The sequence below is a fragment of the Schistocerca piceifrons genome, chromosome 3 (genome assembly GCF_021461385.2).
Source record: "Schistocerca piceifrons isolate TAMUIC-IGC-003096 chromosome 3, iqSchPice1.1, whole genome shotgun sequence".
NCBI classification, from domain to species: Eukaryota; Metazoa; Arthropoda; class Insecta; order Orthoptera; family Acrididae; genus Schistocerca; species Schistocerca piceifrons.
In genome coordinates, this window is record NC_060140.1 from 952215564 (window position 1) to 952241277 (window position 25714).

The following is a 25714-nucleotide window of genomic DNA, read 5'->3' on the forward strand; positions in this document are numbered from 1 at the left end:
GGCATGCAGTTTTAATCTACCAGAATGCTTCATTAACAAAAACTGTTTTTAAAGGTGTTCAAATTTATTCTGTGTAGTGATTCTAGGATTTTTTGTTTCATGTCTTCTGTGTCCTGAAAATCTACCTATTTAGGTCTCTTTTTGCTGTAAGAAACAGGAAGAAGTCGCAGAGAGTAAAATTCAGTGAGTACTAATGGTGTGAAACCATTTTTACTTCTTTTTGGCCAGAAACTGCATGACCCATAATGCTGTGTGAGTGGGAGTGTTGCCATTGTAGAGAAACTAAACATTCAATCAACAAACACAGCTGATTTTTCTGCAGTGCCTCATTAAATCATTTTAGCATTTGAAGTTAGTAATGCTGAAGAATAGTGGTACATTGGGCGACAAATTCATTTTACACTGTCTCCTCAATTTTGAAAAAACAAAACTACACTATTTTCACTGTGGTTATCACATCTTCAGCTGTTTTCAGTCATGATGATGTAGAAGTCCTCCAACTGGGGTGATTGTTGCTTGGTTTCTGAGCCCCGATGGTGGTCTGCACTAATGATTTCCCCAATGGCAAACAGATTTTTATACTGGCACATTGTTCTGTCATGACTGCTACCATGGAATTACTGAATGTGTGAATTAGCTTTGTTGTACAATCTTGTCTAATCTTATCTATTCTGATGTAACTGACACCTTTCTGTGATACAGAAGCAATTTTTCTTAGACTCAGAAATACATACATATGTTTCAAAAATCCACAATGGATTCATTTCATTCACAGCTTTGGATTTTCTATTTGTTATGCATTCTTCTTGCTTATAATTGCTACTTGATGTTGCAAACAAAATTCTGAGTGATAATTTCGTGTATCGCTGCATTCATTTTGGAACGTTAAGTTTGATATCCCTCTTGATGCTTTTTAGAGAAGCAGGCTATATTTCAGCACAAGATTTCAACCTATGATTTCTCTCTATTACTGTCAACAAAATTACGACCATATCACTACCTTCTATATGGACTGATCACATTCATGTACACTTATAATATAATATTCAAATTATTTAATGGGAAGGTGTCTAACATTTGTGATTGAATAAACATCTCCAATTTAGGCATCTAAAGTGCTAGATTAATCCCAGTCAATCCACAGTGGTGTAAGAAGATTGCAGACTTGTAGTACCTTCTGTATATGCAGTGTGCATTTGTAGTAACTTCTGCATATGCCAGTCTCCAGCATTGACACAAATGCTGAAGTTACATAAAGAGGAATATGTTACCCATAGGTATAATGTGTTCGATCGTTTAGTTACATATCAATTTCTCATGTTATTGTACCACATACGTTACAATTTATAGTATTAATTGATATTTCATAATGATAAAATTATTTATGAGAAAGTGTGTCTCACAATATCAATTTCTTACATATTCAGTTCATCCCGTACATTTTAATTATTGAACAAATGTTAATTTAAGCTTACAACTGAGTTCTAATTAAACATCTATATCTTCCCCATTACAGGCGAATGGTATGGAAAAACAAATTTGAAATGGCCTATGTTGGTCCTAGTCAGGTTATCATAAAGCCTCTGAGTACGGAGCTGCAAGGCATAATTTTAAAATCCCAGTACGGATATGAAATTGAAGATGTTCGGATCATGGGTGAGGATAGTTACGTATTTGCTCGCACTTCAGATACAATACTTGTTGGAGATCTGACACGTAATTTGTTAAGTGAAGTTGTCTGGCCAAATACGGGGTGTCATGAGAAAGTATACTTTGACAATCCCACAGTCTGTCTAATTTTCAATGCTGGAGAACTGAGTCTGGTTGAGTATGGAATCAATGAAATCCTTGCATCTGTTAGGTAAGTAACTGGAACATAGAAGTAAGTTTATTTTTACATTCAAATTTAAACAGAAAATTACAAATTTGTATTTTTTAAATATGTGATGAAAATAGTAAGTGACACACATGTAAATGCGCATTCTCCTGAAATAAACTTTTCATAAAATGTTTTGGTTCTATTTGTATGCTGTTTGTGAACACTCTGAAAAGGCTAATGTTTTCCACAGCATTAGTGAACTGTGTCTGGTAGAAACTTTCTCAAATTGCAATACACTTATATGATTGTAAAATACATAATAATAATTGACATTTTAACTTTTATCTCTTATCCACCATTTTTTAATTATATCTTTTCTCTGTTCTACATTTACATGTGTACTCCCCACAAAGGAGGGTGTTTCATACCAATATTAGTCACTTTACGTTCCTGTTTATTCACACATTCAAACAGTATTCAAATATAAAGTGAGGGAAAACTTACCGTATCTCAACTTATCTCTTCTTATGATTTGAAGCACAATTTACTGTCTCTGAAAGCTAGATAGTCATTGGTTTTTTTGTGGTTCTCTCAGCTCTAACCCTCTTGAAGATTCAGTTAGTATTAAGTTTCACAGAGTTAACTTTTGATGTTCTTAGTTTGACGTGTGTCAGTTAGATTGCCTTATATTTTGATGGCATCTTTGACTAGCATCGTCATAGGCTGATGAACAATTAGCTGTTTTTATCCGGGTTGGACAGAAACACATTTCATCACAGCTTAGTTACATATAAAATCTATCCACATATTCAAGAATTTACAATCAAGTGATGTCAGCACATTATTAGCAAGGAGAAAGATGCACACATTAATTATCAACAGCTTTACAATCATGAACGTGGAATAAATTTTCAACTGCCAAAATTGCAAAAATCATTTATTCATATAGATGACTGGTTTCGGCAATTCTCATTGCCATCTTCAGATGTGCAAAAGATGAGACTGAAAATGCTAGGATACCGCAACTAACAAAACAGCACATATAATTATATCCAAAATTTGCAGTACATGGAATAGCAACATATCTGTGTTTACGTCATTATGGAATCTTCTTCTTCAGTATTGTAATTGGTGCTATACAATGTAGTTAGTTAGTCACATGTTCCTGAGATCATTTTGCATGATAGATCATAATGATTTGGAATGAGTCATTTTACATTCACATTGAAAATTAATTTGTACATATGGTTACATTCTGAACATTTCTAAGTTTGGCAGTTCAAAAGTAGTTTATATGTTAGAAAGTATGGATGATACGAAGAAGAAAATTGTGTCAGGCCCTTGTGTACTCACATATTTCTTGAAAGAAAAATCACACAATACTTGTACAGTAGTACATATAACACAGTGGGTCATAACTGACAATAACAAACATAGTAGAACCAAAATTTATTGACAGTCACCTATGGTGTTGGTTTACACAATTCTTCCCTGCCTTATGCACTTCTTTCAAGAGGCCCACTTTTTTCTAAGGTGATTTCTGAAATCAGTGAAGGTAGTTTAAACCTGTCTTGCAACTCCAAGGAAATGCATATTTCTGTCACCAAATATGTTTCATTTAGATATTTATTTGCTCACATCAGGATGCGCCGTCTCCTTGCAAGTCTTTTTTAGATATTTCCTTGTTTTCACTATTGTTTCTTGTAGCATAGCTGCACAGACAGATTGTCAATTTATGTCTTAACTATCCTTGAGATCTCAAAAATTTGTAAGGGAAAAATGCTAAAACTTGCCTGTAAATCAAGCAAATAGCAGGGAATCTCATTTGGGGAAACTTGTGGCAACCCTGGGTATTTTGATGTTCCATGTATTGCCAATCTTGCATGTATAATTGTGTGTGCCGTTATGTTAGTTGCTGTATCCTAGCGTTTTCGGTCCCATCTTTTGCAGATCCGAAGATGGCAATAAGAACTGCTGAAACCAGTCATATATGTGAATATGTGAGTTTAACAATCTTGGGAGTTGAAAATTTATTCGGTATTGATAATACCACAGATCGCCCCCCACACTGACAATGTCAGAAGTGTATAGCTTGACAGTCTTTCCGAGATCTGCTAACAACAGATGAGTCAATACGGTCTCAGTCCAGTATTTGAAAGGACTAACTAGACAAAAACAGCAAGACGAACATAAAGTCAGGAGTGGATGAATGACTGTAGTGGCCCCACATTTAGGCAGAATTGTGGGTCAATGGTCTGGCCAATATAATCTTGTTCACTGAGCCACGGAACAGAGTCCACAAAGTTGCTTTCAGTGCTTTCTGGCAAGCTATGTGAATCACTCCCACGCTGATAGACAAGACCAGCTTGCAGTAACAGATGCTATTGTGTTGAATGAAGGTTATATTGGTATGTTTATGCATTCCATTTATGCTTGTTTCATATGTGCAGCAACATAGTTTTTTTCTTTTCTTCTAAGTTGTATTATGTTTCTATTTTCAGAACAGAGTTTGTTAATCCTCATCTTGTAAGTGTACGGCTTAATGAAAGATGTAAAGCATCTGAAAATAATAAGAAATTGGCATATTTGCTAGATCTGAAGACAATTTGCATATGTAAGTGATACTGATAGTAGAAGTTGCTGATTCTTTGTAATTGTCATATTGTATGCAATGTCTTAATAACATATTTTTCAGTGGATCTTGTGAGTGGTGCTACAATAGGTCAGCTGAGTCATGACTCCAAGATTAACTGGTTAGAACTGAATGAAACAGGCCGCAAACTTCTTTTCCGAGACAAAAAGATGAGGCTAAACATTTTTGATATTCCATCAACAACAAAGACATCCATACTGAATTACTGCACATTTGTTCAGGTATGTTTTTGGAATGCTTAAAATATGAATTTTGCTGTTCCATTTATATCTACATGTACATTTATACTCCGCAAGCCACCCAGTGGTGTGTGGCGGAGGGCACTTTACGTGCCACTGTCATTACCTCCCATTCCTGTTCCAGTCACGTATGTTTGCAGGAAGAATGACTGCCGGAAAGCCTCCGTGCGCGCTCAAATCTCTCTAATTTTACGTTTGTGATCTCCTCGGGAGGTATAAGTAGGGGGAAGCAATATATTCGATACCTCATCCAGAAACGCACCCTCTCGAAACATGGACAGCAAGCTACACCGCGATGCAGAGTGCCTGTCTTGCTTAGTCTGCCACTTGAGTTTGCTAAACATCTCTGTAACGCTATCACGGTTACCAAATAACCCTGTGACGAAACACACTGCTCTTCTTTGGATCTTCTCTATCTCCTCTGTCAACCCGATCTGGTACGGATCCCACACTGGTGAGCAATATTCAAGTATAAGTCGAACAAGTGTTTTGTAAGCCACCTCCTTTGTTGATGGACTACATTTTCTAAGGACTCCCCCAACGATATAGGCCTATAGTTTTGCACATCTGCTCGATGACCCTTCTTGAAAACTGGAACTACCTGTGCTTTTTTCCAGTCATTTGGAACCTTCCATTCCTCTAGAGACTTGCGGTACACGGCTGTTAGAAGGGGGGCAAGTTCTTTTGCGTACTCTGTGTAGAATTGAATTGGTATGCCGTCAGGTCCAGTGGACTTCCCTCTGTTGATGATTTCAGTTGCTTTTCTATTCCTTGGATACTTATTTTGATATCAGTCATTTTTTTATTCGTTCGAGGATTTAGAGAAGGAACTGCAGTGCAGTCTTCCTCTGTGAAACAGCTTTGGAAAAAGGTGTTTAGTGTTTCAGCTTTATGCGTATCATCCTCTGTTTCAATGCCATTATCATCCCAGAGTGTCTGGATATACTGTTTTGATCCACTTACTGATTTAACGTAAGACCAGAACTTCCTAGGATTTTCTGTCAAGTTGGTACATAGAATTTTACTTTCGAATTCACTGAAGGCTTCACACATAGCCCTCCTTACGCTAACTTTGACATCATTTAGCTTCTGTTTGTCTGAGAGGTTTTGGCTGTGTTTAAATTTGCAGTGAAGCGCTTTTTGCTTTCGCAGTAGTTTTGTAACTATGTTGTTGAACCATGGTGGGTTTTTCCCATCCCTCACAGTTTTACTCGGCACGTACCTGTCGAAAACGCATTTTACGATTGCCTTGAACTTTTTCCATAAACACTCAACATTGTCAGTGTTGGAACAAAAATTTTCGTTTTGAACTCTTAGGTAGTCTGAAATCTGCCTCCTATTACTCTTGCTAAACAGATAAACCTTCCTCCCTTTTTTTATATTCCTATTTACTTCCATATTCAGGGATGCTGCAACGGCCTTATGATCACTGATTCCCTGTTCTGCACTTACAGAGTTGAAAAGGTCAGGCCTGTTTGTTATCAGTAGGTCCAAGATGTTATCTCCACGAGTAGGGTCTCTGTTTAATTGCTTGAGGTAATTTTCGGATAGTGCACTCAGTATAATGTCACTCAATGCTCTGTCCCTACCACCCATCCTAAACATCTGAGTGTCCCAGTCTATATCTGGTAAATTGAAACCTCCACCTAAGACTATAACATGCTGAGGAAATTTGTGTGAAATGTATTCCAGATTTTCTCTCAGTTGTTTTGCCACTAATGCTGCTTTGTCTGGAGGTCGGTAAAAGGAGACAATTATTAACCTAGCTCAGTTGTTGAGTGTAACCTCCACCCATAATAATTCACAGGAACTATCCACTTCTATTCCACTACAGGATAAACTACTACTAACAGCGACAAACACGCCACCACCGGTTGCATGCAATCTATCCTTTCTAAACACCGTCTGTGCCTTTGTAAAAATTTCGGCAGAATTTTATCTCTGGCTTCAGCCAGCTTTCTGTACGTATAACGATTTCATCTTAGGTGCTTTCTATCAGCGTTTGAAGTTCCGGTACTTTACCAACACACCTTCGACAGTTCACAATTACAATACCAATTGCTGCTTGGTCCCCCTCCTGCCCCCTTTGAGGCTGTTGCCCTTTCTGTACTTGCCCGAGGCCATCTAACCTAAAAAAACCGCCCAGCCTACGCCACACAACCCCTGCTACCCGTGTAGCCGCCTGCTGTGTGTAGTGGATTCCTGACCTATCCAGCGGAACCCGAAACCCCACCACCCTATGGTGCAAGTCGAGGAATCTGCAGCCCACACGTTCACAGAACTGTCTCAGCCTCTGATTCAGACCCTCCACTCTGCTCTGTACCAAAGGTCCGCAGTCAGTCCTGTCGATGATGCTGCAGATGGTGAGCTCTGCTTTCATCCCGCTAGCGAGACTGGCAGTCTTCACCAAATCAGATAGACGCCGGAAGCCAGAGAGGATTTCCTCTGATCCATAGCGACACACATCATTGTTGCCGACATGATCAACCACCTGCAGATGGGTGCACCCTGTACCATTCATGGCATCCGGAAGGACCCTTTCCACATCTGGAATGACTCCCCCCGATATGCACATGGAGTGCACATTGGTTTTCTTCCTTTCCCTTGCAACCATATCCCTAAGGGGCCCCATTACGGGCCAGACGTTGGTGCTCCCAACTACCAGTAAGCCCACCTTCTGCGACCGCCCGGATCTTGCAGACTGAGGAGCATCCTCTGGAACAGGACAAACAGCCATGTCGGGCCGAAGATCAGTGTCAGCCGGAGACAGAGCCTGACACTGGTTCATCAAACTGGAGAGGCCTTCCGTTCAGCCCTCCGGAATGTCTTTCGCCCCCTGCCACACCTCGAGACGACCTCCCACTCTGCCACTGTTGAGGTGTCAGCCTCAATGTGGGCAGTATCCCGAGCAGCCACAGCTGTAGTCCGATCGGGGGATGTGTGGGACGAGCTGGCTGTCCTCGACAAACCCCCGTCCGGACACCCACAGTGATGCCCATTGGGAACAGCCTCAAGCTGCGTGACCGAAGCCAACACTGCCTGAAGCTGGGAGTGAAAGGATGCCAACTCAGCCTGCATCCAAACACAGCAGTTGCAGTACCTATCCATGCTAAATACTGTTGTGCAAAGAACGTCTGAACTAATCTACAGAGAGCAAAAACAACTCAACACAAAATTTCAATGGTTATTAAAATACAAGACTGCCTAGTAAATGCAGTAATGCTGCTACGTGCGCACTGCTGACACACTGCTCGGTGGCAGAAGGCTAACTGTAGTGTCAGTAATGTACAAAGACTATTTGGAAGAAATAAACAAATGACAGACGACTACGCAACTTTACACGTCACAGATATTAAAATGCAAATCTGTCCCTGCTAATTACGAAACTACACAATGATTTGACGGATTTAACTAAACAAGTGCGCTAGGAATACTCAAACAAATTTTCAACTTTACTACTACACTTATATGAATGCTAAACAATCTCTGTAAAACTGTTGACAAGAGGCACTCAAATGAAGAGATATCAGTTAACAAATTCTGACATTGCACATTAATAATTCCCCTATAGCTGCTAAGTCCAAGTGTAAGCAAGAATGTCAGCCTTCAAGATTCAGAAAGGAATTAAAATTATACCCAGTTGTACATATCATTCATTACGTATTAAAAATGATTCCAAGAATGTCATTCTTCGAGTCACCAGAAATGAAAAAGTAATGTGACAAGAGATTTGTTTTATAGAATGAATGTTACAATATTCCAGAGAACTATAAAAGCCTGAACCTTCAGCTATCTTCTATATGGTAATGTTATCTGAAGTGAAATAGTAGCATGTCCTCCATGTGTATAATCATGAAGATACACACACCTGTTTAGAAATTATAAGTAACAATCCATCGTCCATAAATGTACCATACAATGATTCTACTTTTTGCATCTTTTTTTCAAAAGGAGGGCTGTGTGTAGGAAAATGATTGATGATTTGTTTCTGTGTGAGCTTGAACATCTCTAGTTTTTCCATGTTGGGCTTTGTATAGGACGTAATTGGAAGAAAGCACTATGTTTCTTGGCTTATAAACTGAAATTATGTGAGTAAACCTTTACACAGTGCTCATTGTCACTCCAATAGGAGATTATTGAACATTGCTAAGGCGTTTTTGGAAACATTGAATACAAGTGAGTAAGCATATTGCCCTCCTATGTATTTTCACCCTCTTCTGTTAACTCAAATTGTCATAATGATTAAAATATTGAAGAATTAAGCAGTCTGCAATTTCTAAGTATCTTCCTTCAAGGATGAATAAAATTCTGTAGCATTTGACCAATGAACTTCAGTCCAACATCTGTTTCATCATCATTCAGTTTATTTGTGGTACTCTTACTCGATAAATCTGTTTCTGTTAGCAGTTCGCTTGGATGTGGAATGAGTAAGTGCATAGAATATGGATATGAATATGTAGAACATAAATAATGAAGTGCACAACAATAATAACAATGCATAGTAGTACTTACGTGTTACCAAATATTAGTCACCACCTTAAGGGAAGTTGGAACAGAAAACATTTTTTCTTTCACTTTTCAGATTTTTATTTCATTATAAAATTTGCAATTTTCTGACAAAAAATGATATATAAAATAGAAGGAAACATTCCACTTGGGAAAAAATATATCTAAAAACAAAGATGATGTGACTTACCAAACGAAAGCGCTGGCACGTCGATAGACACACAAACAAACACAAACATACACACAAAATTCTAGCTTTCGCAACCAACGGTTGCCTCGTCAGCAAAGAGGGAAGGAGAGGGAAAGACGAAAGGATTTGGGTTTTAAGGGAGAGGGTAAGGAGTCATTCCAATCCTGGGAGCGGAAAGACTTACCTTAGGGGGAAAAAAGGACGGGTATACACTCGCACACACACACATATCCATCCACACATATACAGACACAAGCAGACATATACAGAGGCAAAGAGTTTGGGCAGAGATGTCAGTCGAGGCGGAAGTGCAGAGGCAAAGATGATGTTGAATGACAGGTGAGGTATGAGTGGTGGCAACTTGAAATTAGCGGAGATTGAGGCCTGGTGGATAACGAGAAGAGAGGATATATTGAAGAGCAAGTTCCCATCTCCGCGAGTTCAGATAGGTTGGTGTTAGTGGGAAGTATCCAGATAACCCGGACGGTGTAACACTGTGTCAAGATGTGCTGGCCGTGCACCAAGGCATGTTTAGCCACAGGGTGATCCTCATTACCAACAAACACTGTCTGCCTGTGTCCATTCATGCGAATGGACAGTTTGTTGCTGGTCATTCCCACATAGAATGCGTCACAGTGTAGGCAGTTCAGTTGGTAGATCACGTGGGTGCTGTCACACGTGGCTCTGCCTTTGATCATGTACACCTTCCGGGTTACAGGACTGGAGTAGGTGGTAGTGGGAGGGTGCATGGGACAGGTTTTACACCGGGGGCGGTTACAAGGGTAGGAGCCAGAGGGTAGGGAAGATGGTTTGGGGATTTCATAGGGATGAACTAACAGGTTACGAATGTTAGGTGGACGGCAGAAAGACACTCTTGGTGGAGTGGGGAGGATTTCATGAAGGATGGATCTCATTTCAGGGCAGGATTTGAGGAAGTCGTATCCCTGCTGGAGAGCCACATTCAAAGTCCGATCCAGTCCCGGAAAGTATCCTGTCACAAGTGGGGCACTTTTGTGGTTCTTCTGTGGGAGGTTCTGGGTTTGAGAGGATGAGGAAGTGGCTCTGGTTATTTGCTTCTGTACCAGGTCGGGAGGGTAGTTGCAGGATGCGAAAGCTGTTGTCAGGTTGTTGGTGTAATGCTTCAGGGATTCCGGACTGGAGCAGATTCGTTTGCCACGAAGACCTAGGCTTTAGGGAAGGGACCGTTTGATGTGGACTGGGTGGCAGCTGTCATAATGGACGTACTGTTGCTTGTTGGTGGGTTTGATGTGGACGGACGTGTGAAGCTGACCATTGGACAGGTGGAGGTCAACGTCAAGGAAAGTGGCATGGGATTTGGAGTAGGACCAGGTGAATCTGATGGAACCAAAGGAGTTGAGGTTGGAGAGGAAAATCTGGAGTTCTTCTTCACTGTGAGTCCAGATCATGAAGATGTCATAAATAAATCTGTACCAAACTTCGGGTTGGCAGGCCTGGGTAACCAAGAAGGCTTCCTCTAAGCAACCCATGAATAGGTTGGCGTACGAAGGGGCCATCCTGGTACCCATGGCTGTTCCCTTTAATTGTTGGTATGTCTGGTCTTCAAAAGTGAAGAAGTTGTGAGTCAGGATGAAGCTGGCTAAGGTAATGAGGAAAGAGGTTTTAGGTAGGGTGGCAGGTGATCGGCGTGAAAGGAAGTGCTCCATCGCAGCGAGGCCCTGGACGTGCGGAATATTTATGTATAAGGAAGTGGCATCAATGGTTACAAGGATGGTTACCAGGGGTAACAGACTGGGTAGGGATTCCAGATGTTCGAGAAAGTGGTTGGTGTCTTTGATGAAGGATGGGAGACTGCACGTAATGGGTTGAAGGTGTTGATCTACGTAGCAGAGATACGTTCTGTGGGGGCTTGGTAGCTAGCTGCAATGGGACGGCCAGGATGATTGGGTTTGTGAATTTTAGGAAGAAGGTAGAAGGTAGGGGTGCGGGGTGTCGGTGGGGTCAGGAGGTTGATGGAGTCAGGTGAAAGGTTTTGTAGGGGGCCTAAGGTTCTGAGGATTCCTTGAAGCTCCGCCTGGACATCAGGAATGGGATTACCTTGGCAAACTTTGTATGTAGTGTTGTCTGAAAGCTGACGCAGTCCCTCAGCCACATACTCCCGACGATCAAGTACCATGGTTGTGGAACCCTTGTCCGCCGGAAGAATGACGATGGACCGGTCAGCCTTCAGATCATAGATAGCCTGGGCTTCAGCAGTGGTGATGTTGGGAGTAGGATTAAGGTTTTTTAAGAAGGATTGAGAGGCATGGCTGGAAGTCAGAAATTCCTGGAAGGTTTGGAGAGGGTGATTTTGAGGAAGAGGAGGTGGGTCCCGCTGTGACGGAGGACGGAACTGTTCCAGGCAGGGTTCAATTTGGATAGTGTCTTGGGTAGTTGGACCATTAGGAGTAGGATTAGGATCATTTTTCTTCGTGGCAAAGTGATATTTCCAGATCTCCAGTTGCTTTCTAGTTCACCTTTATCTCTCGCCATATATTTTTATTTTCATTTTCATTTCAGCCTTATGTTACACTTTCCACCTTCTAATACCATGTCAGCCTAACAACATCCCCACAACGACCCCATTAAATTTTATTTACATTCCCTCCGCAAACATGCCTTCGCCCTAGCCAGATTACACTCCCATATTTTATTTTCTCAGGCTTGTCTGACATTTGGCATTACCCCCAAAGGCCTCACACTTAAAGTTCCCATCTCTGGCTGTAACCCTTCTTTCCATCAGTCCCTATACCAGTTCCAAACTGAACAATCCATTGCCCTCACCCACCTAATCCTTCACCTACACATCAACTCAGCCAATGAACACACCCGTCAACTCCTATCCTTAATAAAAGTCCTCAGTCTTTCCTCTCCCACATCCACACCGGCTGTTCAGAGCATCCTCCTACAGGCCAACCGCAAATTAGAACAGCATGCCACCCTCCACCTCAAAAAACTATCCAATCTCCTGGTTTCCCACCTCCGGAAAGGCAACTCACTCACCCTTCACAACCTTTCCAGCAAACCTCAACCACCTCTCATTGCACACAGACCCAGTCTCTCCCATCTACTCAATCTCCCACTTACAGCTCCACTCCCCCCAAAACCTCAAAATTCCAATCAACACAATCTGGAACCACAACACCCTAATTCAGTAGTTAACCTTTCCTCCAAACCTCTCTCGCAATCCGAAACCTCTGTCCTATCCAAAGGCCTCACCTTCAGCCCCACTCCCAGATTCAACCAAACAGCCCTTGTCAAAGATTTACTGTCCTACACCTGTACTCTCTGCTGGGTATATCACTTTGCCACGAAGAAAAATGATCCTAATCCTACTCCTAATGGTCCAACTCCCCAAGACACTATCCAAATTGAACCCTGCCTGGAACAGATCCGTCCTCCGTCACAGCGGGACCCACCTCCTCTTCCTCAAAATCACCCTCTCCAAACTTTCCAGGAATTTCTGACTTCCAGCCTTGCCTCTCAATCCTTCTCAAAAAATCTTAATCCTACTCCCAACATCACCACTGCTGAAGCCCAGGCTATCCGTGATCTGAAGGCTGACCGATCCATCGTCATTCTTCCGGCGGACAAGGGTTCCACGACCGTGGTACTTGATCATCGGGAGTATGTGGCTGAGGGACTGCGTCAGCTTTCAGACAACACTACATACAAAGTTTGCCAAGGTAATCCCATTCCTGATGTCCAGGCGGAGCTTCAAGGAATCCTCAGAACCTTAGGCCCCCTACAAAACCTTTCACCTGACTCCATCAACCTCCTGACCCCACCGACACCCCGCACCCCTACCTTCTACCTTCTTCCTAAAATTCACAAACCCAATCATCCTGGCCGTCCCATTGCAGCTAGCTACCAAGCCCCCACAGAACGTATCTCTGCTACGTAGATCAACACCTTCAACCCATTACGTGCAGTCTCCCATCCTTCATCAAAGACACCAACCACTTTCTCGAACATCTGGAATCCCTACCCAGTCTGTTACCCCTGGTAACCATCCTTGTAACCATTGATGCCACTTCCTTATACATAAATATTCCGCACGTCCAGGGCCTCGCTGCGATGGAGCACTTCCTTTCACGCCGATCACCTGCCACCCTACCTAAAACCTCTTTCCTCATTACCTTAGCCAGCTTCATCCTGACCCACAACTTCTTCACTTTCGAAGACCAGACATACCAACAATTAAAGGGAACAGCCATGGGTATCAGGATGGCCCCCTCGTACGCCAACATATTCATGGGTTGCTTAGAGGAAGGCTTCTTGGTTACCCAGGCCTGCCAACCCAAAGTTTGGTACAGATTTATTTATGACATCTTCATGATCTGGACTGACAGTGAAGAAGACCTCCAGATTTTCCTCTCCAACCTCAACTCCTTTGGTTCCATCAGATTCACCTGGTCCTACTCCAAATCCCATGCCACTTTCCTTGACGTTGACCTCCACCTGTCCAATGGCCAGCTTCACACGTCCGTCCACATCAAACCCACCAACAAGCAACAGTACGTCCATTATGACAGCTGCCACCTATTCCACATCAAACGGTCCCTTCCCTACAGCCTAGGTCTTCGTGGCAAACGAATCTGCTCCAGTCCGGAATCCCTGAAGCATTACACCAACAACCTGACAACAGCTTTCGCATCCCGCAACTACCCTCCCGACCTGGTACAGAAGCAAATAACCAGAGCCACTTCCTCATCCTCTCAAACCCAGAACCTCCCACAGAAGAACCACAAAAGTGCCCCACTTGTGACAGGATACTTTCCGGGACTGGATCGGACTCTGAATGTGGCTCTCCAGCAGGGATACGACTTCCTCAAATCCTGCCCTGAAATAAGATCCATCCTTCATGAAATCCTCCCCACTCCACCAAGAGTGTCTTTCCGCCGTCCACCTAACCTTCGTAACCTCTTAGTTCATTCCTATGAACTCCCCAAACCACCTTCCCTACCCTCTGGCTCCTACCCTTGTAACCGCCCCCGGTGTAAAACCTGTCCCATGCACCCTCCCACCACCACCTACTCCAGTCCTGTAACCCGGAAGGTGTACACGGTCAAAGGCAGAGCCACGTGTGAAAGCACCTACGTGATTTACCAACTGACCTGCCTACACTGTGAAGCTTTCTATGTGGGAATGACCAGCAACAAACTGTCCATTCGCATGAATGGACACAGGCAGACTGTGTTTGTTGGTAATGAGGATCAACCTGTGGCTAAACATGCCTAGGTGCATGGCCAGCACATCTTGGCACAGTGTTACACCGTCCGGGTTATCTGGATACTTCCCACTAACACCAACCTGTCAGAACTCGCGGAGATGGGAACTTGCCCTTCAGTATATCCTCTCTTCTCGTTATCCGCCAGGCCTCAATCTCCGCTAATTTCAATGGGCCGCCACTCATACCTCACCTGTCATTCAACATCATCTTTGCCTCTGCACTTCCGCCTCGACTGACATCTCTGCCCAAAATCTTTGCCTCTGTATATGTCTGCTTGTGTCTGTATATGTGCGGATGGATATGTGTGTGTGTGTGTGTGTGTGTGTGCAAGTGTATACCTGTCCTTTTTTTCCCCCTAAGGTAAGTCTTTCCGCTCCCGGGATTGGAATGACTCCTTACCCTCTCCCTTAAAACCCACATCCTTTCGTCTTTCCCTCTCCTTCCCTCTTTCCTGATGAAGCAGCCATTGGTTGCGAAAGCTAGAATTTTGTGTGTATGTTTGTGTTTGTTTGTGTGTCTATCGACCTGCCAGCGCTTTCATTTGGTAAGTCACATCTTCTTTGTTTTTTATATATATATGTTGAAGAATGAATCAGGCTGCAATTTCTAAGTATCTTCCTTCAAGGATGAATAAAATTCTTTAGCATTTGACCAATGAACTTCAGTCCAACATCTGCTTTATCATCATTCAGTTTATTTATGGTACTCTTCCTCGATAAATCTGTTTCTGTGAGCAGTATATATATATTATGAAGTGTTAAAAATCTACATCAAGTAATACTCTTATTTTCATTTGAGTGAAGTGACTTGTCCGACATCACTACGGTAATCATCAGAAGATAGAAATAAATAAATAACGTTCTACCTTTCCCAAAAGAATCTGAATGAGATTGCCTTTTTTGAATTAAAGGTGGTTCCATTGTTTCAGAGATCCGTGTTCAATAGCTGCTGGAAGATGGGACAGTTCTCATGCGTATCTGATAAAGAATTTAACAAATACCCTATCGTATCTACTGGCTTCCCCTCTTTTAACTAATTTGCTTGTTTTTCAGTTCTACTATAATTTATCTCAATATCTGTTATGCATCCATCCAATGATTGAAATGCTATTTTGTTATCTTCATTGACACAAATCAGAAGACAGAAATGAATACTTTAGTTTTCTTCTTACCATCTTCCATTTTGACACCAGTATGATCAATGAGCTAGAGAGTTTGTTTTGAGCCACTGTCCAACTTTTGGTAGATCCAAAATCACTTTATCTTCTCAGACAATTCAGATTTTGCATTAAAATTCATTGATCAGTTTTTGCTTATTGTCCTTTGCCTATGTTTTCTGTCTTCGTTTTTTTTTTTTTTTTTTTTTTTTTTTTTTTTCTCACCATTCAGATTTCAGCTACAGATTGTGATTTATTATAATAAATTTACTCTTGGCATTGGCATCAAGTGTTTTTATTTATTTATGCCATTTAGAATTTACTGTAACTTATTTATGCCTTAAGCCAGCTTTTTTTTTTTTGAAACTGGGTGTGCATTACTTTCACAAATAAGTGATAGTAATTTTATGACATTGTCCGGAAAACCCTTCTAGTTATCTAATACCAGGTTCACATTTCGTATTCTGTTCCGTATATAATCCACTGCAATTAATACATGTTATCTACTCAAATTTCTGAGGATACCACACGTAAGTGCTTGTCAGGCTTACAGAGGACATTTTCCATTCTGAAAGAACCACACATATATTCCAAACGTCCTCTGCTAACCAAAGACAGACATGCTTTGTGAAGTGCACATGTGATATATTTGGAGGGCTCTATACTTCTCCACCTGACACAAGTTATTATTTAATTAAGTATCATATGGAAATACACGTGCAGTTTTCAACGATATTTACACAGTACAATATTTATATGTAACAAAATGAATGTATAAGCGTTATGGTCACTAATTATATCACAGGCTGATATCTAGAGAGTCTATCCAATCCAGTGCTGTTGGTGAGGTGTTGATTATGTCATTCCAGCCTCCACTAAAACATCTATTGGAACGTTCCTCTACAATGTATTCAACAGACTGTTCTGCTGCTCCACAGTCACACATTGGGGAGTCTGAGGGTCCCGATATGTATGTGAAGGACATAGTTCTTCCATGTCCACATCAGATTCTGTTGAGCACACACCAGGTTCTTCTAGGTAGTTGGAAGCCTGGTATGCATGTAGGGTCTTCGAGGCCACGGCGAAGTATGCTGGTGTTGTTTTTCCGTTTCTCTTTCCACACATTTTTGATCTCGAATGGTTTGGGTTCTCGAGCCGACCAGAAAGATTTTCGATTTGAGATGCGTGCAGGGTGGATTGAGCAGCATTTCCTAGGCGGGTAGCATTTGGGAAAGCTTTACGTTATTAATCTTTTCCCATTCGCAGGCCACTGCTTCTTGTCGTCCCAAATGTGGTGGGGCAATGCTACTGAGAGCAGACTGCCAAGGTAATGGGGTTGATCTCAGGGTGCCCGTTACAATTCTCATGGTGTCATTGAGCTGGATATCAACCTTACTGACATGCACACTCCTGTACCAGACTGGTGTGCAATATTCAGCCACAAGATATACGAGAGATAAGGGCACTGTACGGAGAGTGTCAGCTTGTGCACCCCAGGAAGTTCCAGCTAGTTCCCGGTTAATGTTGTTCCTGGTCTGTAACTTTTCTGCTAGTGATGTGAGGTGAATCCTGTACATAAGTGATCGGTCCAGTGTGATTCCAAGATACTTAGGATGAGGGTTGTTTTTAACTGATTTGTTACAGAAGGTGATGTTTAGTGGCTGATTTGCTAATCGGTTGTTGAAGTGGAAAGCTGTCACTTCAGTTTTTGTAGGGTTAGGGCACAATCTCCAGTTTCTGTAATAGTCGTCAAGTACTCTAAAGTCTCATGTGAGCACATTTTCTCTCTCCTCTAGGTGCTTGCTTTGATATGCAATGGCGATATTGTCAGCATAGCAGAACTTCCTAGGTATAGTTTCTGTACAGGTTGAGCAATAGTGGGGCCAGGACAGATTATTGTGGTAGGCCGTTCTTAAGTTTATATGACTTGCTCGTTTTATCATGAAGACAAACTCAGAAATATCGGTTTTTCAGCATGTTGGACAGCAGTGTTGTTAGTCTTAGGCATGGAACAGTTTGCTTTAGCTTTAACATTAGTCCAGCCACACGGTGTCGTAAGCAGCAGTTACATCTACAAATGCTACTGAAGTTTTCAGCGCTTTCTGGAAACCAACTTCGATACATGAAGTGAGCGCCAATACCTGCTCACAGCAGCTCTGGTTTTACCTGAAGCCTGCTTGGTAGGGTGGCACTTTGTTGTCAACTGTTTGGTAGATCCTATTGTAAATTAGCCGTTCCAGTAGTTTGTAGCTGACACTGAGAAGGGGAATTGGACAATAGTTTGAGGGATCGTCTTTCGGTTTTCCTGGTTTGAGGATTGCTAGAGTTTTTGCTATCTTAAAATCTGCTGGTATCTGACCATTGCACAACCAGTCTATAAAGAATCTCTGTAGCCATGTTCTTCCTTTTCTGCCAAGGTGGATGATAAATTCTGGGAACACTCCATCTAGACCTGCTGCTTTCCTTAACTTTAGGCATCTTATGGCTTTCTCAGCTTCGCTGTCACTAAAAGGAGAGCTGAAGGGTGACCTTTCATCGAGTGTGCCATCTATAGTTTTGAGCTCTTCTTGTAAACTTTTTGAGCTGCTGCTGTCCAGAGGTACATTGTGTGCTTGTGACTTGACGTGTTGTGCAATCCGCGATGGGGTGATCTGTGGTTCCTGTCTTATTTTTGGTGTTGCTGCCCCTAGTTGCCTGAGCTGGGACCATGCTTTTGCGGCTTGAGTGGGTGAAGTCCAGTTCTTTGGTAGTTGTTAATCATCTTTCTTTCCTTTATCTGTTAAGAGACTGGAGTACCTTGTTGCCTGCCTGTGGGTCACCATGGGCTTCGTATTTCTTGCAAAGCTCTTCCATCTCCTTGTTCCAGCAGGGCACATATTCCTTCCTGAAACCACGTGGTATATTGCATTTTGCTGCTCCTATAATGACACCAACAAAGTGCACGTAATTTTCTAATGTCCCTGGGATCCAGTGGAGATTTCCATCAAATTCCTTCACATAAGACGTCCAATTGACTTTGTTGAAGTTCCACCTTGGTTTTTGGACAGATCTGATTAGAGGAGTTTAAAATCCGATAGCTACAAGCACTCGTCTGTGTTGGCTGTGAGGGAAAGCTTATAACACCTTCTTTCTGTGGATTACTGGGTTGTGTTGTTGATCAGTTGTTAAAATACAGAGATCATGGTTTGTATTAGTCTGCCATGAGGCAGAGTGAAAGATTTTCGAGTCCCTTGCATCATATGAGAGGTGGTGGTGGTAATTTTCGATTCAGGCTGTAAGAGGTTGTCCATTTGGATCATTTGTTCTGTAACCCCACATTTCATGGTGGCTGTTAAAGTCCCATATATAAATTCCAGGATGAGGTACATCTGATAAGGTGGGATTTTGCCACATGTCATTAGGTGGTTTGTATAACACAAGTCAAGAATTGGCATCCAAGATCATCATATAATTGATGGAATCTCTCATTTAAATTGCCCCCCTTAATTGATCGCAGAGGAGGTTAGCTGTCTTGACCATTTCAGCCAGCTGATGAAAGAAATTGGGCTCAAGCCCAGGTAACAGTCAGTATAACTGCAGTCACTAAACTGCAGCTGACTCCAGCATATACAGTCCACATTGCTTCCACATTTCATAGGAGATCCTCCAACAAGACACTAAATGTGCACCAGATTTCCTTGTCATTCAGACTACTATTTTACCCTAGGCCTGTATTATCAATGTACAACAGGAGATCTCAATAACCAATAATCTTGATGTTGGTGATTTTCCGGCTTGTCCAGAAACATCACCATAAGTGTCTGCAGGTGAAGTGAAAAAGACAGTATCTCATATGTTTTGCAAACAAAACATAGTCAATATAATAAGTTGTTGTTGCTATGACCAATATCAGGCAAATTATGCCATCTTCAGATCTAAAATATGGAGTGGGTGATCAGTAATCTGAGCAGGGGTGTTTGTGAAGGATATAAAAACAAGAGCCAATCTAAAGATGGCTTGTTGTGTTGCCCTGTAGGACAAAAATGTTGGCTGTATTGGATAAACTGAGTAAACAGTATGATATAAAATTTTTAAAGCTTTGAGCACTGACATAATAAATAGATAGAAACCATGAAGCTGAAGTTAAGTTACTGCAAAAGTAATTATTACATGTACTTCCGTCCATTTCACATTTTTTTCCCTTGGTCCTGTGAACTACATTCTAAGCATACCTTACTGGTACAGAACATGTATAAACCATGCAAAAATTATTCTATTTTATGTTACTGGATATTCTTTTGTTTGTTCATACATCTTTCAATTGTTTTCAGTGGGTCGTGGATAGCGATGTTGTTGTAGCCCAGTCTAGAAACAACATGTGTATTTGGTACAACATTGATGTTCCAGAACAAGTCACACTAATTACAATAAAAGGAGAAATTGTTGAAATTGTCAGGATGGATGGAAAAACAGAGGTTTGTTACAGCAGAAGGAAGGCTATTTGTACTTTCATCTTTTCTATTTATGATGCCAAGTATTGTAATCTAGATATCTCTTGCATGTACAACAAAAACATAATAAACGTAAAGCAAGTAAAGTAATTCTTAATGTAGTGTGAGGTGCTTCAAATTCTGGTAATTTGAACGGCTTTAAGGTGACAACTTGAATAGCAGAAAATACTGTATGTATGGGGATGGGGGGGGGGGGGGGGGGCACAAATGCTCACATTCAAAGTTTTCACTTTGTGGGATGGTAGGGATAAAATGCAGAACTACATTTCAGGCACTAATTTGTTGGAAGCCACACAGTTCAGTTTTTGTACAGGTGACTCTATGCAGAAATTAATATTTTTTGTGGCACTGGTATAACATTAATATCTGTTAATTTATTAAAAATTTACTTCTGCACAAAAATATTTTGCCAAACAATGGAAAATGTAGGAATCTTAAAGAAAATATTGTAAATTGTATTGACATTAGCCAATTGCATTAGTGTTTTGTATCTGACTGATATATTTAGCTTAACAAGTAGCAGGCAGATAGATAAAATCTAATTTTCGTAACCAGAGGATTCTTGAGTTGTTAAAAAAGGGGAAGAGGTTGAAGGAAATGAAACTAATTGTTAGTTGCAAGAGTTACTCAAGACCCTTCTTTACTAGCATTTTTCTGATTTTATTTCTTTGCCTGTCTCTGCAACTGTTGCTTAGTAAGTACACTACTGGGAAAAGAACACCAAGATTTCATTGACCCAGCAGAGGGAAATTTTATTGACAAAATCTTGAGGACATTTATAGCAAACGATCATACCTGCAGAGCCATAAACATCTGAGTACAGTCGAAAGGATGTATGAAATGTCGACTCTAGTACTCTGTATACCTTCCATTTTCAGCAATGCAGGTTGCAACTCTCCCATGGAGAGGATCATGGAGGTGATGGATGTAGTCTTGTGGAACGGTCTGCCATGCAGTTTCCACCTGTTGCCTCAACTGGGCCAGATCTCTTGGCTGTCTGCAAGATAACATTTTATCCAGTGCCAGATATACTCATTGGGAGACAGATCTGGGAATTGTTCTGGCCAGGGCAGTTGATGTAAACCTTGGAGAGAACACTGGGTGGCACAGAGTATAAGGGGACATGCATTGTCATAGTGAAAAACCACATCATCTTGTTGGTGCATGAGCAGTAGGCAATGGGTTGAATGGTGTTTTGGATGTGCTATGCACTGTTCAATGTTCCCTCTATGATCATCAGAGAAGAATGGCCATTGTAAGATATGACTCCCCACACCTGCCAGGTGTTATCCCTGGTGCTTCTGTCATATAAACTTCAGACATTGGCACTCACCTGCCTGATGCCACACATGGGTATGACCATCATTGGCTCCAACGCAGAAACAACTCTCATCCCTGGAGACAAGAAGTCTCCATTCGCTCTTCCATAAGTGCCTGTGGCAACATCACTGGAGGTGGACTGCATGATGTTGGGGTGTAGGGGCAATAGGTTACAGTAGGTCAAGGCCGGAATGATTTATAAGGATAATTGCCATCTGTATAGTTCAGAAAAGCTGGTGGTGGAGGGGAGAACCCAGATGGCCTATGTTGATAAACAGCCACTGAAATCAAACCTGTTATGTTCAGCTGCATGTTGTACAACAGTGTAGTCCACTTTACTCTTGTCCACGGTTTGGCAGTGGCCATTCATCCTGGTGGATAGCTGGTTGGGAGCTGGTAGACAACATGGCTGCTTTGGTAGATGGTCTTCACAGACAGGCACTATTAATATTCACATGCAGATTTCCTGTGCCATATTGCCACATGCCCCCAATCCTCCCACCACTTCCAAGAACTAGCTACAGAAGTAACACCCCCCCCCCCCCCCCTTGTCATCCAGTATGGCCCTAGACTGGAACAAATGAACCAAATCTTTTGTTAGGGATTTGATTATATATTGTTATGTCCTGAACAGGGGTGCAACCTACCCAGTATTGTTTCCACCCCTTCTAAATGGTGTTCCATTGCTCACCCAACCTCAACAACATCCAAACCCATCCCTACACCACTCCCAATCCAACGCCCTTGCCACAGGGATCATATACCTGTGGAATACCCAGGTGCAGGACCTGCCCAACTACCCAATCAGCACTTCATATTCCAGTTGTGTCACAGTCTTATCCTACCCCATCAGAGATTTCGCCACCTGTGAAAGCAACCACATCGTACAACAGCTCTGCTGCAGTCTTTGTTCAGCTTTTTATATTGGTATGACTACCAACCAGCGGTCCACCAGGATGAACGGCCACAGCCAAACTGTGGCTAAGAGCAAAGTAGACTACCCTGTTCCACAACAAGCAACTGAACATAACCTGCTTGATTTCATTGGCTGCTTCACAAACTGGGCCATCTGGATCCTTCCCTCTACACCTAGCTTTTCTGAACTGTGCAAATGGGAGCTATCTGTACAACACCTTCTCTGCCCTGAAAATCTTCCACCTTCAACCTATGGTAACCTACTGTCTCCACATCCACCACCCAGCTGTTTTCACCCCCTCTGGCATATCAGCTCTTCCCAACTCATATCTCCTCACACTTACTGTGCATTGCTCTCTGCCAATGCACCCACTAACCTTTTCCCCTCCTCTATTCCTCACCTGTGTGCTCCCTTTTTCCCTTCCCTCCCTTTCCCACAGCCACTTGATACTATACCAGGTAGTCCTGTCTGCCACCCATAGTCCCTGCATGCACTGCCAGGCAGCATTGTTTCTCTTCCCTCACTTGTACGCTGCTATCTCTCCCCGTTCCCCACTGCACTATGGATTGTTGTTCCCATTTGACACATTGCAGTTTAAGTCTGGCCTGAGCAGCCAGAGATCAGAGGTCACATGTTTGTGAGGTGAGCTTGTTTGTGTGAATGCATGCATGTTTTTCTTTTCTGATGACGGTTTTGGCTGTAAGCAGTCTTTTTGTTGTGCCTGTCTGCAACTCTGCATGTCATCTTTACGCAAGTCTGTCCTTTCCATAATTGTTGATATTCCAACCTGGACTTTCCATTGTTTGACTTCATAAGATGCAATGATCTTGGTGTGAATCTGTGCATCACCACTGTCCAGACCCAGGCTGATGGTCATGTGCACCTCCTGCTGACCATTGGTGATGACATGAATGCACTGGGGAGACTTTTCATCTCATGTGAAGTGCAGTTCTGTGGTATGACCACCCAGCCTCACATAGACCCACTATGTGCCCTCACACAAACTCCGCCAGTTGCATAATTGGTTTATGTCCAAACTGTTACTGCATGCTAACAATGTTGCAGACAAAGACAGAGCCATGACCGGCCATGACCGACCTTATTTGAACTCTTCTGTTGGGAGAGTTAATTTGGAGTTGGAACGGCTGCTTGGGTCAGGTGCGGGGGCTCATATTGGTGTGGTTCCTGTTGATTCTCTCAGTAGGTGGGACTATACCAGGCACAGCCTACATCTCAACAGGAAAGGGAAGGGGAAACTGGCTGGGGTAATAGCAGGAAATTTAAGGGGGGGAGGCACTGCCATGAATGGTAAAATACCAGTGGTTGCAGGTGTTGGAGCAGCACCTTTTTTAGGATAGGTAAGACAGAAAGATGTCAAGTTCTACGAGAGGTCAGGATTGAAACAAATCTTCAGTTTAGGAAAGAAATTAAACAGCACAATTCTAGCACATTGGATCACCAATCACAGCTGTCAATTATAAATTTTCATCAATCACCAGAAATTTTATCTCCACCAAGTTGTATCTCAGTCCTAGGTAATTGCATTGATGAATTAAAGTCACCCAACCCAGTTGACATAATCTGCCTCTCTGAACACCATGTGACCTCTGGTATACGAACTAGGCCTAAGCACAATGAGAAACTCAGACAGGAGTGTACTGCAAATGTTAGAATAAGGAAAGGTTCTCATAAAAGTATAATTAAAAATCATGTAAGTATATTTCATCAAAATATTGGGAGTTTAAAGAATAAAATAGATGAGCTTCTGGTTTGTTTAGAAGATTTAGAAGTTGAGGATGAAATAGATATACTATGCCTGTCTGAGCATCACATTGTTACTGATATGAATAAGGTAAATGTAAGTGGATATAAGCTCTCTGCACATGTAATGAGAGAAAGGAGAAAGGAGGAGTTGCCATATATGTCAAAAGTAATCATTGTGCAAAAAGTATAGAAACAAAAAAGTTTTGTGTAGAGAAACATATAGAAGCATGTGCCTGTGAGCTTAAACTAAATAAAGGCACATTTATAATTGTAACTGTATATAGGTCCCCATCAGGAAATTTTCATCTATTTCTGAAAAATCTGGACTCCTTGTTGTGCTATCTGTCAGACAGGGGGAAGCAAATTATTATTTGTGGGGACTTCAATGTAGATTCTCTGAAAGAGGGTAATAGGAAAAATGACCTTGAAGTATTACTCAGTTCTTTCAATTTGACACCTGTTATTGATTTTCCTATTCGGGTGGTAAAGGATAACAGCTCACTGATAGATAACTTCTTTATAGACCAAGATAAGTTTAACCAGATAAATGCTCAGCCTGTTCAGAATGGCCTTTCTGATCATGGTGCACAGCTAGTTACAATATATGACATAGCTCCATTCAGCAGTACTAAACAGTCCTCCAAAGTAGTACGTTCAGTCAACGATTTAACAATTGCAAATTTCAGGGAAAGCCTACAGCAGTTAGACTGGGATGAGGTGTACCGTGAACCTGACGCCAATTTAAAATATAATTTATTTCATGACATTTTTGTAAATGCATTTGAAAACTGCTTTCCCAAGAAAATAGTTAAATATACTCGTAAGAAACCTTGTAACAGACCATGGCTTACTAAGGGTATAAAAATATCTTGTAACCGGAAAAGGGAAATGTATCTGACAGCAAGAAAGAGTAGTGACCCTGAAACTATCAAACATTATAAAAACTACTGTGTTATATTAAGAAAAGTTATTAAAAAATCCAGAAGTATGTGTATCATGTCTGAAATCAGCAACTCTGATAATAAAATTAAAACAATTCGGAATATTATTAAAAGAGAAACAGGTCAACCAAGAGCACAGGCAGACAGTGTTACCATCAAATTGAATGAAAACTTTACGAACAAAAAGTCAGAAGTTGAAAATATTTTTAATAATCATTTTCTAAATGTTGTGGATATAGTAGGATCCAGGTGTTCATTAGAAGATGCTAGGCTGTTAATGGAAGAGGCCATACCTATGCAATTTGATACAATTGAATTCTCACCCACTTCTCCCTCTGAAATTAGGAAAATAATAAACTTGCTTAAAAGCAAAAACTCACATGGAATTGATGACATTTCCAGCAAAATATTAAAAGCTTGTTCTCAACAGATAAGTAAGATTCTCAGCCACCTGTGTAATAGCTCTCTG

At 41.7% G+C, this 25714-nt stretch overlaps 1 protein-coding gene across 1 annotated transcript in view; it reads left to right on the forward strand.

The window, feature by feature from the left end:
* Positions 1-25714, forward strand: part of LOC124789262 (intraflagellar transport protein 172 homolog) — a 282278-nt gene that overhangs the window by 130772 nt on the left and 125792 nt on the right. Inside the window, exons 9-12 of the mRNA XM_047256559.1 lie at positions 1517-1861; positions 4321-4433; positions 4515-4693; positions 20125-20268. Of these exons, the coding sequence (XP_047112515.1) occupies positions 1517-1861; positions 4321-4433; positions 4515-4693; positions 20125-20268 (781 nt within the window). The remainder of the gene's footprint in view (positions 1-1516; positions 1862-4320; positions 4434-4514; positions 4694-20124; positions 20269-25714) is intronic.